General features: G+C 32.4%; 1 protein-coding gene across 2 annotated transcripts in view; it reads left to right on the forward strand.

Moving 5' to 3' along the window:
- The window catches only part of FAM172A (family with sequence similarity 172 member A), a 434,833-nt gene that overhangs the window by 182,222 nt on the left and 237,509 nt on the right, over nucleotides 1-15,102 (forward strand). For both annotated transcript variants that reach the window (XM_044265562.1, XM_044265569.1), the window contains one exon: nucleotides 8,892-9,110. In XM_044265562.1, coding sequence (XP_044121497.1) covers nucleotides 8,892-9,110 — 219 coding nt within the window. The remainder of the gene's footprint in view (nucleotides 1-8,891; nucleotides 9,111-15,102) is intronic.

Below are 15,102 nucleotides of genomic sequence, written 5' to 3' on the forward strand. Positions count from 1 at the left end.
GCCCTGTGTCACTGTGTTCATTAGTTTAAAATCCCCATTAACCCTTCCCTTTCACATAACAACTATCTTCAATATTATTTCACATCAGATCTCAGATGAACATAGTGCTTTTTTCCCCACTTTAAACATTTTAAAGAAGGGATGTAAAAGTGGAATTTTAAAATTATGGTTACCTAACCACTGTGTGTTTTTAAAAGATCACATGTCAAGCCTGTATTCCTTAATTTTTGCCCATGATAGATTATTAATGTGAAGAGCATTATCAAGTGCATACAAAAGTAATTCTGTTGCTGCTGGCTGATACTAGATGAACACATTTCTATAATTTACAGTGGTAAATAATGGATTTAATGTTTAAATTGCTTAAGAGGCAGGAAAAATGATCATTAGGAAACCAGTTTCCTGGCTAAATAGCACAGATTTGACAATTAACACATATGTTTTTAAACTAAGACATTTTATGTCTAAAAACAGCTGATAGTTGGGGAGATCTTTTCCTGCCCTTTGCTTTCAGCACCATCATGATACTGTGAAGCTCAGGCGTGAGACATTTTGAACTTTGAGTATGAGAGTACTTTGTTTATATAATGTCATCAGTTCTTGTCATTCCCTGAGAAGTTTCTGGACAAGATTTGAAGTCATAGTATGACATTTATTTTTAAACAGCATAAGACAGTTATCATGTTGGTTTGCAGAGGTATGACTTGTTGATTATCTCATGCTATAGCTTATTTGCCATTACTCTGTCCTGTTTGAAGGAAAATTAAGTTGTGAGTAAAGTTGATGAATAGTCGTGATTTCGTTATTTTTAAAAACAAAGTCCTTTACTGTAATATTCCAGGTTCTTATGTCTTTTTTCCATGCATACGCATATTGTAATGCAAAAACTTTAAACCATTATGAATTTTTATATGTTTTATGTACACCAAAGGGTCACAGATGGTAGAAAGATTTGTTACCATGAGGTAGTGTAGCATTTTGTGATTATAAAATTAATCTGTCTCTAAATCTGTTTAAAGAGTTTTTGCCATCTAATGAGCAATATAAATTATTAATATTTTCATGTTCTTGGGGACATTCACAGCCATAATTTTACCAACACAGCTGTTTGACCTGGTGACATCATGTTTTGCATATTTTTGCATTTTAATGAGTCAGTCATTTAAAAGGTTACAAAGAAACCATAACTCATAAGTAATTAAATTATTTAGCAGAAGTATGAGGAGATCTTCTGACATAGGTCACTGTGGGAAGGGAAATTCATAGCTGTACTCAGTTGCACCTGTTTATTGGGAGGTAAATGTGTGTAGAAGCTTTTCCCTTAGATTATGAAATGACTTTACTCAATGAAATACCTGAATGTATACGATGCACACACACACATACACACACATTCCCAAGCAGTGCATTTTCATTGTGATGGAGTAAGTTGAACTATTACTCTTAATACAAACACAAGCATAGCTTACTTACCATTTAGGGTTAACTATCCTTGAAAGTGTAGCCAGATTGGTTTTAGGACTGTCTTATGATTATGCTTTCCTCCTTTTTTCCCCTTTTCATATTATCCTTTTCTCTTGAAGAATAAAATGGTTTCATGTAGACATTTTAGGAATTTTTACTTAATTCTGATTTGGAATTTTCTATTGAATGGACATATCTTGAAAGAAAAGGTGACTCATAGGTATAGCACTGTACCTAGCACAGTGCTTGGTTAATAGTAGCTGCTTATTAAGTATTCGTTGTATGGAATCAGTTTTTAACACATTATTGACTCATTGAATACTTGGGGTCCTTCTTTATGTCCTCATGCTTGCAAGTGGACTCTAGATCCACAAGGAAAGCACTCATATATATATATTCTTGAAAAAACAACAAAAATATTTTAAACATACTATTTTAATTGGAAGAAAAAAAGAAAGAGAAAAGTGACATATTTGAAGATAAAATGATTAATGTACTGTAGTTTTTAAGCAGACTTTAAGAGTAATTTGAAACCGTAAGCATATGTTTGCATGGTATATATATATAAGATCAGGTCAAGTGATAATGTTTTGAAAGACTTTGAGCCTATCATCTATAGCTATGATATTTACACAGTTTTCTAAAGGATTTTAGTGGGAAGCTAAGAGACTATTGGACTTTCATTTTGCCCTCTAAAGCATAAAGGCACAATTTTCATGAAGGACATAAATTTCACAAGATGAATTTGTCCATCCAACTCTGCTTGGGACCATGTAATAGGGAGGTGTGTCTCTAAGATTCCCTATACCCACTTAGGGGTTTTGATCTGTCATAGACAGGCAACAGTTGTAACTTGTTACTTCTTTTTACTGTAATGTGTAAACGTGTGGGTGTATGTTTGTTTTTTAAATGAGAATGAAAAGCAAAGAACATAAAAGATTTCATAATGCTGTAGTATTAAATCATATTTATGTCCTTGATAATGAGTGGTAAATGTTTTTAATGATGCTATTGTAAATTTATAGAGTGCTTTAATAAATAAAATATTGGTGATCAGAAGAAAAAATTGTGTTTAAGCATCACAATGTTCTAAAACCTAGGAAAAGTTAGAAACAGAACAGGCGGTAATATAGATAAGTGCAAAGTGAATGTTTTAAAATAAATAGCACTTGGATGACCTGAGATGTCAGAACTAGAGACAAAGGTGTGTGTTTGTCAATATATCCTTCATGTTTTACAGACTCCTAAGGGAACAAGGGAAGATACAATTTCACCTTTTCTGTGCCAAAACATTTTAATTATATCTTCTTCCAACTACAGCGGTTCAGTAACCAAGGAGCTGACATTGATGCATGTGTTGATAAAGCTGCAAACATTCAAAATGAGATTAACAAAGATTTTGAGCAAAGGGTGACAGCTAATTTTGCACAGTGTTCTGCATCTGATTCAAGCCAGCATAATAATAGAATATTTTATAACTGTTTTGTTATTCAAAAGGACTTTTATGATGCATTTATATTTGTGGATATCTTTGTATCATACTTAAAAATTATCTATCCTGTGGCTAAAACTATTTGCACATCTATGTTGTAATGCAGAGACAATATTATAAAGGAAAAAAAAACCGTCTTACTGTAACTTGTGGGTTTTGTTTTTGTTGTTGTTGTTGTCTTTTTTTGTAATCATACTTTATCCTTGGAACTCTTTGCCATAACCTTAATTTGTCTTGAGCACACTAGCTGGCGAAGGTATAGAGATGGTAAATGTATATTTTCTCATGTTGCTTAGTATGCACTAATAAAATGACCAAGAAAAGTTATATTCAACTTATTTAATTAATAAAACTGTAGTTTCTTTATGTTCTTGAACTCCTTTGAGCACATTTCAGTGTATTTCTTTTCTCATCTATTCTCTACTTGAAGGCAGCTGACAGTCTTCTTTCACTTTTCTTTTTGTTTGTGAAATTTTCTTTTCTTTTTTTTTTTTTTTTTATCCACTCACTTCTCCATCTGCTTTCACTTTTGTTTGCTTGGGCCGTCTCTCATCCCAACTTGATAATGAGGAATGCAGTGTGACCCTGACCTCTATCAGCCCATGCATGACCTTCTGACTCTACCATATAACCTTTGACCTTCTCTTTGACAGCTTGATTAATTACCCTGTGTTATGATTTATGAGTAAGTGCTATGTAAAAATAATAGACAACAGGTGGTCCTCTGAAAACTTTTTGTGGCATGTTTTCTTTTACTGACTAACTTGATGAGCTATTTGAAGTTGGAAACTTACTGGAATAATCTATGTTGGTCTATATCATGGTATTTTTGTACCATGGAACACGACATTAGAATATAGGGAGCTACAAGTTAAAGCATGATTGTGACAAACATTTTACAAAATATTAGCAGGGTGCTGTTACCTAAGTGCACATTGGGAGGAAGCAGAAAGTGGAGTCAAGTGACATTTTAGGCGTTTCAGTCCCAGGTCACGTCTTGAGAAAATTGCTGAAATAATGGAGGGGGCATTTTTCAAGCAGAGCTGCAGCTCCAACAGCTATGTTTACTTTAACGCTTCACTAGTGACTTCTGATTGGTTGTCATGACCTCATCTCACTGTTGCACCTAGGCTGTTGCAACAGTGACATAGACATACCCTTGTTGTGAAAAAGATGAGAATAAACACAACATACATCTTTCAGAAAAGATGAATGGACAGTGGTTTGTCCATTTTAACCATGGGTAGATGTAGCTTATAGGCAAATTGCTTTGGGTTTCATTTCCCTTGAGGATGAGCACCTTTCTTCTTTCAAACCAAACAGATAGAATGCTGAACTTGGAAAATATGATTGATAAGTCTGTGTTAAATGATCTTTTACAGAGCTTTGCCTGAAGACCAAAACAGACAGTTCCATAGGTCAGAGGATTCTACTCTGGCCACTGACCTCTTTGGTCACACGTGGCTTATAGTATTGGCAGGTTAATATGCAGAGCTGAACACTTTCACCTGATTTTTTATTTAGCCAACCACAAGAGATTTGAAAAGATGTAGAATTTTCTCCTATTTTCTATTTTCCTTATAACTGGTACTTAATAGGCAAATTAACTTGGATAAATTTTTAATTTTAGCAAGATTTCATTGGGATCAAAATATATCCTGGCTTTGGTCAGACATTGAAACATTTTATCTATTTGTAGACTCTTCTTGACAACTACATTTCTGTACTGATTTAATTTCTTAAGCAGGGTTTCCTCTTTGGTTCTTTGTGTTTGGCATCACCTATCTGTTTTAGACCTCTGACCTAAGCCATCATTTGTTGATTGAATGATAAATGAACTATTATTTATTAGTAAGTGCATCTACAGACTTCAAAGTAAAAGAGGCCTGCAGTCCTGTGCATTCTCTTTAAATCACAGCGAGCCGTTGTGCTGAATAAACTGCTATGTCTAGCAATAAAATTTTGAGGGTTTCTGATTAAGATTCCATGCTTTAGACTTTATAAACCCAGTTCCGAAAATGAAACTACAGTTAAAGCTACAAAGGATAGAAAATGGAATGAGATAAGTGAAAGAGATTAGCCTCTTGATCACTTTCTTGATCTTCTGCTAGACTGTGCACTCAAACATAAGAGTTAATTAACAACTTTATATATACTTTGTCTCTTGAAATGTTGGATATTGGAATTGACTTGGGTAAATCATTAATCAGGATGCCAGAAGTTTTATTTATTTAGTTATAGAATGTTAGGTAATCAGTTTGATCATTTTGTCTTCTTAAAGGTAACAGAAGTTTCTGTGTATGTTTAAAATGAACTGCCTTTTCATCTTATGAGAAATTTAGCATGAATGATTAAATATAAAAAGAATACTTTCATATAAAATGTTTAAGGTTATAACCTTAGTTATGGAGGCCTCATTAGAGTGGCAATGCACAGTTCTTTAATGATATTATATCTGATGCCTGGTTTCATAAAGTTTTGTAAAACTTTATGGGTACACTTGTTAAAGGTCAAACTACGATCTCTTTCTATTTCTTTGTGTATCGATTGAGTTATTGCAAATAGAGAGAATTAATTTTTAAAATGGCATTTATTCTGTTTTTTTAAGATGGTTTCTTCAGTGGTTTCATATGGTTAAATTTAGCTATTGGTATGTTATCTGCCTTGTTTTACTTTGACTATTTACTTTGATACTTTGGCTTCCATGTATTAATGTTGACATGGCAAAAATCTTTTTAGCTTTATTATTTAAAGGAATTTTTGGACAATATTTGTATGTGACAGAGAAAAGGAGGAAAAGATGAAGTTTTACTAATATCTGTAGTTAGAGCTTATATAAGTGGGATAGTTGACTTTATTTTGTTTCTCCAGTTTTCCTCATTATAAAGTGGTTATTAATGGTCTCCATGAATATCGCATTAATTAATTTATCAGGAAAATTTTAATTGAAAAATGTAAGTTTTTCACAGAATGGTAATTGAATTTGTAACAAAGACATTTATTAAAGTAAGCTCTCATTTCTGCAGGAAATGTTCCTGAATATTTCTTAATTGTTATTCCATTAATTAAATTGGCAGTATGAAATATCTAAGTGATAAAATATTTTCTAAATAATTCAGGTATTTAAAGAGCAGCATTCATTGTTGAAATCTAAATGCTAAAAATTCTTTAATTGATCTATGGAGTGGTGATTTAAAAATAGAATCATTTTTCATTAGTTGATGCCTTGGTGAAAAATTGATATTGTGTCTTTATAAAATTGGACAAATGAGTCATGTAATTTTCAGTTACATAATCAATAACTTAGACAAATACTACTTCTTTGATGATTTATGTTTGTCTGCTTTTTATACTTACTTAGATAGGACACATCAAATTTCAGACTCCATTTAAAATCAAGTAGGTGCAGTAATTTTTCAATCAATGATTTCCAAAAATTGAAGTAAAAACTTCTGCTTAAGTAAACATGGTATTATGATAAATACTGTATCTAGTGATTAAGTTAAAAATTAGGCCAAAAGTTTTATAATTCTAGTTGCTATAAACTTTGTCTAAAGTGTTTACCTTTATTTGGAATTCCTTTATAGTGCAAAGGTGATGCTCACATTCTATCTATTTATTAAAGTTCCACTTTCTTACATTGAGTTTGATGTTTTTCATAATATCATTAAAATGTAGTATATCACTATATTCATCTCAAAGAATTCTAAGATCCTGTTTTGGGTTTGCTACTTCTAACTCATGTGTGAGTATGAGAGACTCTGTGTGTGTGTGTGTGTGTGTGTGTGTGTGTGTTTAAAGTTCAATTCACTCAGAGAAGGCAGGGAAGAAACATGACAGGAGACCACTTACTCATGGTACAGAATCTAGTAAGGAGGCAATTTTCTTTTTGGCCTACGGTGACCTTTTTTGACTATGTTCCTTACACCAGAGACAGTGTATGAATGCCTCTATTTCACCCTGTTTAGCAGAGTGCAACAGTGTTCTTTAACTTAACTTTTAGTGGGAGGAGAAGTTATAGCTGAAATTTGAGAAGGGTGTGAAAAGTTGTAAGAGGCACAAGGAAGAGGGGTAGGAACTTCCTTCAAATGTGATTTTAATAACTAGTCAAGTGTGTCCAACTGTAGAAAATCACCAAGTGACAATCTGTCTACCTGACAGTGATCACAATGAATTACAAGACTTTTGAATAGCTATACAGATTAGAATAAAGCAGGACCAAATAAAATATCTTTTGTTGGTAAAACTTTGACTTACTAGCTAAGATACTTAAAAAGAGACCCCCCCAAAAAAAAACCTTTATCTTATGCTTTGATGTAGAACGTTTAAGTTTTTAAATTTGTAAAATATTTTATAACTTCTCATAAAATAGGTATTTGTTTAAAAGTTTTACTTGAACATGTATTAAAGAATATATGTATTTTGTTAATCAGTTTGGCATTATATAGTTTTCATGTGTGCAAGACAACTCTATCTTAATTAACAGTACTATCACTAAAATCACAACTTTAATGAACTTCACAGTCTGCAAACCATGTCATAGTTTTAGACAATAATATCAACTGGGGGGCAAAACTTGAAAAACCCCATGAAGTTTTTATGTAGATTGTGAAATCGACCATTAAAAAAACCAACTACATGTAGCAGTGTGGCATACTTAAAAATAAGATAATTGAGTCAATGCTAATATTACTCTATTATTACTGCAATCACTTTTTAAAAAATCATCTTATTATGGTTCCATTTGGCAAAAAACAAATTTTAAACTTGAATTAGTTCTACAGTTTTGCTTTTGGAAAAAGTATTGAGTTTTCTTTTTCAGTAAGAATGATACTTTTCAAGTTTTATTTTCCACAGCTCTTATGTGTTTTTATTGTAATGTAGTACACTTTTAAAATATGACCTTACAGGATTTTACAAGGCAAAATTGGGACACCCACAGTACAGAAGTGAAGAGAAAAGACAAGATATTAATAGCTTCACAAATTTTTGTTGCACATGCTTGTCAGTGGAAATTGTTTATTCTTCTCTAATTTCTCGCGGTTTGATTATTCCATCAGCTATAACTTAATATAAATACCAAAAGTTTTCCCAATTGTAACCATAGAAATGTTTGCCTTGCTAGAATTGTCAGACAGGAAAATATATTTTTAAAACATTAGAGAAGGTATAATAGCTCAGTAAGCTGTATTTCAGACTTTGGGACTTGTTTCCTAGTACTGGTCCCCAGTATAGAGAAATTTTTATGGTGGTTAAAAATGAAAGAAATTTTAGGATTAAATAATTGCTCCCATGCCTTATAGTCGGACATTATTTTGTTTTATGATTTGTGTGGCCTCCTGAAAGAAGAGAGGTGGAAAAAATACCAACTGCACAGGTTGATTATTATGTTTCTGCTATTATAGATATGTAAATCTGTAGACTGTTAGGTCACATTTATTCCTTAATTGCTTATTCTTTCTGGAATTCAAACAAATAAAAAATGCTCATTAAAGTACAATTGTAAAGGAAAGAGAATCCAACAAAATAGGGTGTGGAATTTTAACTTCAGCTTCAAAGAGGCTGTTTTTTCAAAATAGGTATTTAAATATTGATGTGGTTTGAAAGTGTACTTGTTATTTGTTAATTTATTTCAATTATTTGGGGGCTTCTGAGAGATCTGAAGTACTTTATAAAAAAATATAACCTTGGCAATCTTTGTGTTACAATTTTGTCTTCTTATTCTTACAAATAATCTATTTAACACAAACAGTGCAGGCAAACAATTTTAAATAACTTTTTGTTGGAAAAAGTAGAACTATAGTCTTTTATAAAGAAATACTTTAGTGACTATGCAACTATATTAAATCACTTACTATGAAATTTTGCAGATTTTGTTATGAATTGAGATGATTTCTAAGATTAAAATATGCTGTCTTCTTTGCTTTCAAAACAGGAGGGATATGGAGTAATAGTACTGAATCCCAATGAAAACTATATTGAAGTAGAAAAGCCGAAGATCCATGTACAGTCATCTTCTGATAGTTCAGATGAACCAGCAGAAAAACGGGAAAGAAAAGATAAAGTCTCTAAAGAAACAAAGAAGCGACGTGATTTCTATGAAAAGTATCGTAACCCCCAAAGGGAAAAAGAGATGATGCAGCTGTATATCAGAGTAAGTAATAAGATTATTACTCTCCTTCACTATTTCTTTTACTTTATTTGTATTGTATGTCATAGTTATTATTTTATTTTTTTAAAAGAAACTTAATTCTTTAATTTTCAGCCATTCATATCCCATGGTTGTTACTTGGGTGAAATTTTTTTTATTCAGAATTACAAAATACATCCTTATTTCAGTGTGATATTTTACTTAAGTTTCAAAAGCAATTATGAATGCTCCATACAAAACATTGGTCTTCATCTTGGGTGGTGATAGTTTTTCATGCATTCTTTTCCTATGAGCAACCATCTATCCACAGTGTTTCAGCTTAACTTCCGAAGGCAGATGGAGGGAGGAAGAGTAATTAATATCTTAATAAATATTTAAACTAGAATAGTTTAGGGATAGTGTAATGGGGGAACTCTCTCCTTTGCTCTTTTCTTACCCAGTGAACCTTTGCACTTTGTAATGCTAGCAGCATGGGATCATTACAGCAGTGCTGCCCAAGGAGTTCTAATTCGTAGGGGGCACAAACAATTTTATTTGAACTTTGACACATTCTGCTTGATATACATACTGTGTATTGTCTATATGAGACATATTTATGCAATTTTCAAAGCCCTTATTACGGGTCCTATAAATAGAATTTAATAGTAAAGCGTGTCAAAAATGCTACTAGGTAAGTAAAATAGTAAATTGATATGTTCTTTAAAAGTGAGCAATTCAGAACATTTAAGCATAGACAAATTAACACTTTATAAATTATATTGTAAGATAATAGTAAAGTTTCAAATTAATCAGTTTGAACTATTTGTACACTTCCTTTAAAAGAAGTTTACTAATAAAATATTTCATACCATCTTTGATGGGAATACATAACTTTCTGAGTTATTTTCTTCATTCTCATTCATTGCATAATCCCTATACTTTTGGGAATTACACTTCAAACTTTCAAGACTATAGGTCGGTTTGTTGAGTAAGTTAGAGTAGTTAAACAGTACGAAAGCAGCATGTAAATCCTCATGACCCAAAAAAATATCCTCATCTCAATATCCAGACTGAGAATACCCAAAGCTCATCATACAGTAACTCAAGTTAAAGTTAGTCAGATTGCAGTATTTAAATTTCTGAAAAGCATCTCGCTATGTAATATATTTTTTGAAAAACAAAAACAGTGATTACATTGGAATCAGTGAGTAGCTTGCTTGTTCTAATGTAGGTATGTTACCGTGTTTCTTTCGTATGGCTGCATAGGTGTCATGGTGTTACCTTCTTTATCGGTTGTCCTGAGCTTTCTAATTATATGATCCAGTCTGTCAACTACCATTCTTAGGACAGTTAAAAAAAACTCTGATATCCAGATTTCGAAAATGAATTGTAAAAGCTTTTGAAATATATACATCTTTAAGAAAATTCACATGCTTATGTAAAATGTAAACAAAAAGTTATTTTATGTATTGTTCTTCTTAAAGTTTGTATTATTTGCCTATGATATATACAGAATATGGATCTATTTCTGACATATGTCTTGTAGGTTTTATATCTCCTTTTCTATTTTCTCTTGTCACCACTGCGTGGGTATTTTGCTTTTTTCCTTGTATGTGTGCATTTTCTTTTTTCTGTTTCATTTATCTGAATGAATGAAACAAATGAAACAAAATCTGTTTATTTATCTCTGCCTCTGTTTTTCTTCTTATATCAAGGGAGAAAAATCTTTTTATTTTGCTTCATTTTTATGATCTCTCTTTCCCTTTGTCTTTTTTCTTTAATTCTGCTATCTGTTTTACACTCCTGCCATTTCTCCTTCTTTCCTTACATGTCTTTTTGCTTTTTTCTTCTTTGTCCCATTTCACTCATCAGTCTCAGTTCCCACTGAAAGCACTTAAAGCAAAAACAGACACTTTTAGATAATATAACTATATACCTGATAGTCTTAGTTATGAATGCCATTTTTCCTTAATAAATACCCTTTCTCTTAAAATCTTCTAGAATTGTGCAAAATAGCAGAGTTAAGCTGGTACTCTTCAGACATAGTTCTAGATAGTAAGGTGTGATCCTGTGGTGGAGAAAGAGAAGAATGATTCATGTTGTGTAAGATGCCTTAATTCTTAGGTAGTTTTGATCCACTCAAGAAGTGACTTCTTGTACTCTCCTTTCCAAAACATGTCTCCAAAAAGTGTTTGTAATTTTCAGACACAGAGCATGATATGTGATGGGGATAAATTAGCATAAATTTCTATACTTCTTAACTATTTACATTTTGAAGTTGATCATCTAGTCTTTGGAACAGTCCCATGAGGTAAGTAGATCAAATAGTTTTATCCTTATTTTATAGGTAAGGAAACTGATGCACAGGTGGCTCATTTTTGTCTAAGAGAGCAGATAACTAGTAAATGGTGGAACTAAGTGTTGAAACCGGGACTTCTAGTTGTAGATTCTTTCTCCATTTGCTTTTTACCATGTTGTTCTACAGTTGGAAACAAAATATATACATGAAATTTGAAAACTAAAACAATTATTATAAAAGCATGACATGAGTGACATGTGATGATTAATAGATTTTTATCAGTTATTAGATATTAAATAATAGTTATTTAATATCTATGAATAATTAATATATAATACATATTTATAACAAGTAATACATGCACACAAATGTATTACATTATATATATATACATATACACACTCTCTCTTTTTTTTTTTTTTTAAGATTTTATTTATTTAACAGACAGAGATCACAAGTAGGCCGAGAGACAGGCAGAGAGAGGAGGAAGCAAGCTCTCCACCGAGCAGAGAGCCCGATGTGGGGCTCGATCCCAAGACCCTGGGATCATGACCTGAGCTGAAGGCAGAGGCTTTAACCCACTGAGCCACCCAGGTGCCCCACACACTCTCTCTTAATAGGATCACTAATATTGATCCAATTTTATATGAGAAGACTGTGAGTCAAAACTTAGTAATTTCCCCAAAATAACATAACTCTTAATATAAGCTTCATGAGGGCAGGGACTTAGTCTGTTTTGCTCACTATTATATCCCCAGAGCTCAGAACAGAGTCTTCATAATAAATTTTTATTTGGTAAGTAAGGTGGTGGAGCCAAGATTAAAATCCCATACTACTACTTTTTTTTAATATGTTCTGCATCATTAAAGTATGCTACTTGATTGTGAGGAATCTCATTGAAACAATCCAAAACAAACAAAAATTACAGTGTTGGTCCCCTACCTACTCCAGTGACTCAGAAAACATTATGAAAATTAATGATACGAAGTCAGTTTCTCAATATTCATTTAATACCTTGATCTATACCTTTGCATCTGAATCTATAAGAGTGAGATATCCTGGTTTGTTTGGTTTTTTTAAACTCTGTCATCAAGGTAGTATGTTTATTGGTGAAAACGGAAATGTTTCATGCTGACTACTGCTATTTCTGTTGTGCGCCCTTGCTCATAGAGTAGAGCCAGGCTGCTATACGTGTTCTTTGCTGTACACCTTTGTGCTGTGTAATTTTGCTTCCTGTTCTTTCCCTCCATCCAAATTCTGCCCATGTTGTAGTGCCCAACTGAAATCTCACCTTTTCGTATCACCGTAATCACTTACTATGACTCATGGAAGTCACTGCGACTGATTAACTTATGTGGAATTTATCATTTGCTGTCCTGAGATATCTCTTGTGTTTTTGTTTTGTAATATTATTAACATTTATCTTTCATGTATTTCCACTCCCCATAATATTGTAGATCCTTGAGCATGCTGTATTGGTCATTCCTTAAGAATAAACAGAAATGAGTTAATATTTACAGTAATACAGAGCATACTATGAGGAATCAGAAACTGATAATAAACCCACTCATTAGAATCCAATACTCTGCAGGGAGACCAAAGCAAAAAGACTAGGCCTTAGTCTAGAGATACCTGGATAGAAGTGCTTAAATATCTCTTCCATAGGAGACTTAATTGTGGGCTGTGGTGATAGGAAGTAAAGAAAAGAGATTAGACCCAGAAGGTTGAAGGAAAAAAAAAAATGCTGCAAGTGGAAGGGGGAAGGAAATTACATGGCCACAGAAGGAAGAATCCAAATGTGGAGGAGACATTTACAGAGTAAGAATCTTGGCAAAGTCTGGCATTACACATTGAAGATACTCAAATATTTATGGCTTGATTGCTTGTTAACATCCATCAAAAATCTTACTCCTTAACATGAGAGATATTTGGTGTCTAGTTTTCTGACGGATTTTTTCAGCATTTATGTGAATTTTTGCAATTGTTCAGAAACAGCCAACTGAGAAACTGAAGCTTTCTTTCAAAAAATATGTTTTTGATGCTCTGACTTGGGTTATGTTCAAAATATTGGTGAAGGCTAATAAATATCCCATCTTCTCTGTATCTGTTCTCTTCTGTACTAAGACCACTGGAGTCATTTCTACCTAGTGCTTTAGCAACCAAATTTAATTTTTTTTATATTATAGTCAATGAATGTTTAATCTCTGGAACCATTTTATTTTCCCGATATATTTAAATATTTGCATTTTCTTTTCTTCTGGAATCTGTTAAAAAGCCAAACTCTCCTTTCAAATTTTGTAAATATCTATTATAGACCGGCAGAAGTAAACTAGAATACCAGGCCTAAAACTTTAAGATTAACAAAGTGTAGGGTTTTTTATGTACTAAATGAGTATAAATAAATATGACTAACTATTGGATTATGTAGTACATTTCTGATGCATTAGAAGCAGAGCTTGAGAGATCAAAGTACTTACTGTTTCATGTGGCAACTTTCCTTAAGTATGAAATAATGTACTTTCTGGCATATATTATGGCTTATTAAGGGGATTGATTTGGTCTAGGCAATAAACATCATGTCAGACATGCCTGGCAGGAAAACCTGCTTAATATGTTTTGTAATAAGACGGAATTTTTTGTTCTCAAAAACATCTGCCAACTGAATTCAAGAGTGAAGACAGAAAATGTCATCAATTTAGTGGTAATCCTATAAATTTAGTTTCTTTCTGAGCAACACATAGCAAGACACACAAAATTCCCAGTGTTAATCACCACTGGTTATAGTACTTTGTAAAATGATGAAACAAAAACATTTTATTTTTATATAATGTGTTAATTAATTCATAATGAATTTTAATATTTCAACTGATAAAATTTTAACAAGCATCTTGCCAACAGATCATTTTTTAAAGCATCTGTTTTTTAATGTGTTGGGTTGAGAACTGAGTCAAATGGCTAAATATGTACATATATTCTTTTAAAAAACATATTTCTACCCCATAATTATAGATACACTATTTTTTCCCCTTAGACCACCAGGGGCTGCTGCTGTTCACGCTGGGTTTTACTTTCCTCTGAAACTCAGTGTGATGAGTACCCCCCATCACACTGCATCTTTTCTTTCTTCCCTTTTATTCCTTAGCCCTAAATCTTTTAATATATAATGGAAAGAAAAAACAACAAGCTTAGTTAGTAATTTAATAATCAGTATAAGAATTTATATTTTAAACATTTTCTACATTCCAAAACATTTACACTTTACCAAATGAACTTAAAACCAGTAGTCATTGAAGATTTGATAATAATTATTTTTATTTTCTGTTTTTAACGTCTGAATAACATTCAGAATCATACCCATTGCAGAGATGTAGTATGGAGATGAAATTAAACGTGCAGAATTTGAACAACTTGAGTTTGAATCCCAGCTCTTTCCATTTTATATACTATGACCTCAAACAAGTTAACTTCCCTATGTCTCAGTTCTTTTGTCTGAAAAAAAGGAAATGATAATAATATATGCAAAGTGAACATGGTTTCTCACACACCATGTTGGGTCTTCAGGGCTAATAAATAACTCCCTGTCTTCTCTCAAATTCATAATCAACTCAGAAAGTATCCAATCCTTGAGGTCCCCAGCTTTTGTACTTTCATTACCTTGTACCAAAAATAATAACGTCCATCTTACCTTTCTGAGTTTGGAACCCAGTGAATAATATG

The sequence above is a fragment of the Neovison vison genome, chromosome 1, assembly GCF_020171115.1.
Source record: "Neovison vison isolate M4711 chromosome 1, ASM_NN_V1, whole genome shotgun sequence".
Lineage (NCBI taxonomy): Eukaryota > Metazoa > Chordata > Mammalia > Carnivora > Mustelidae > Neogale > Neogale vison.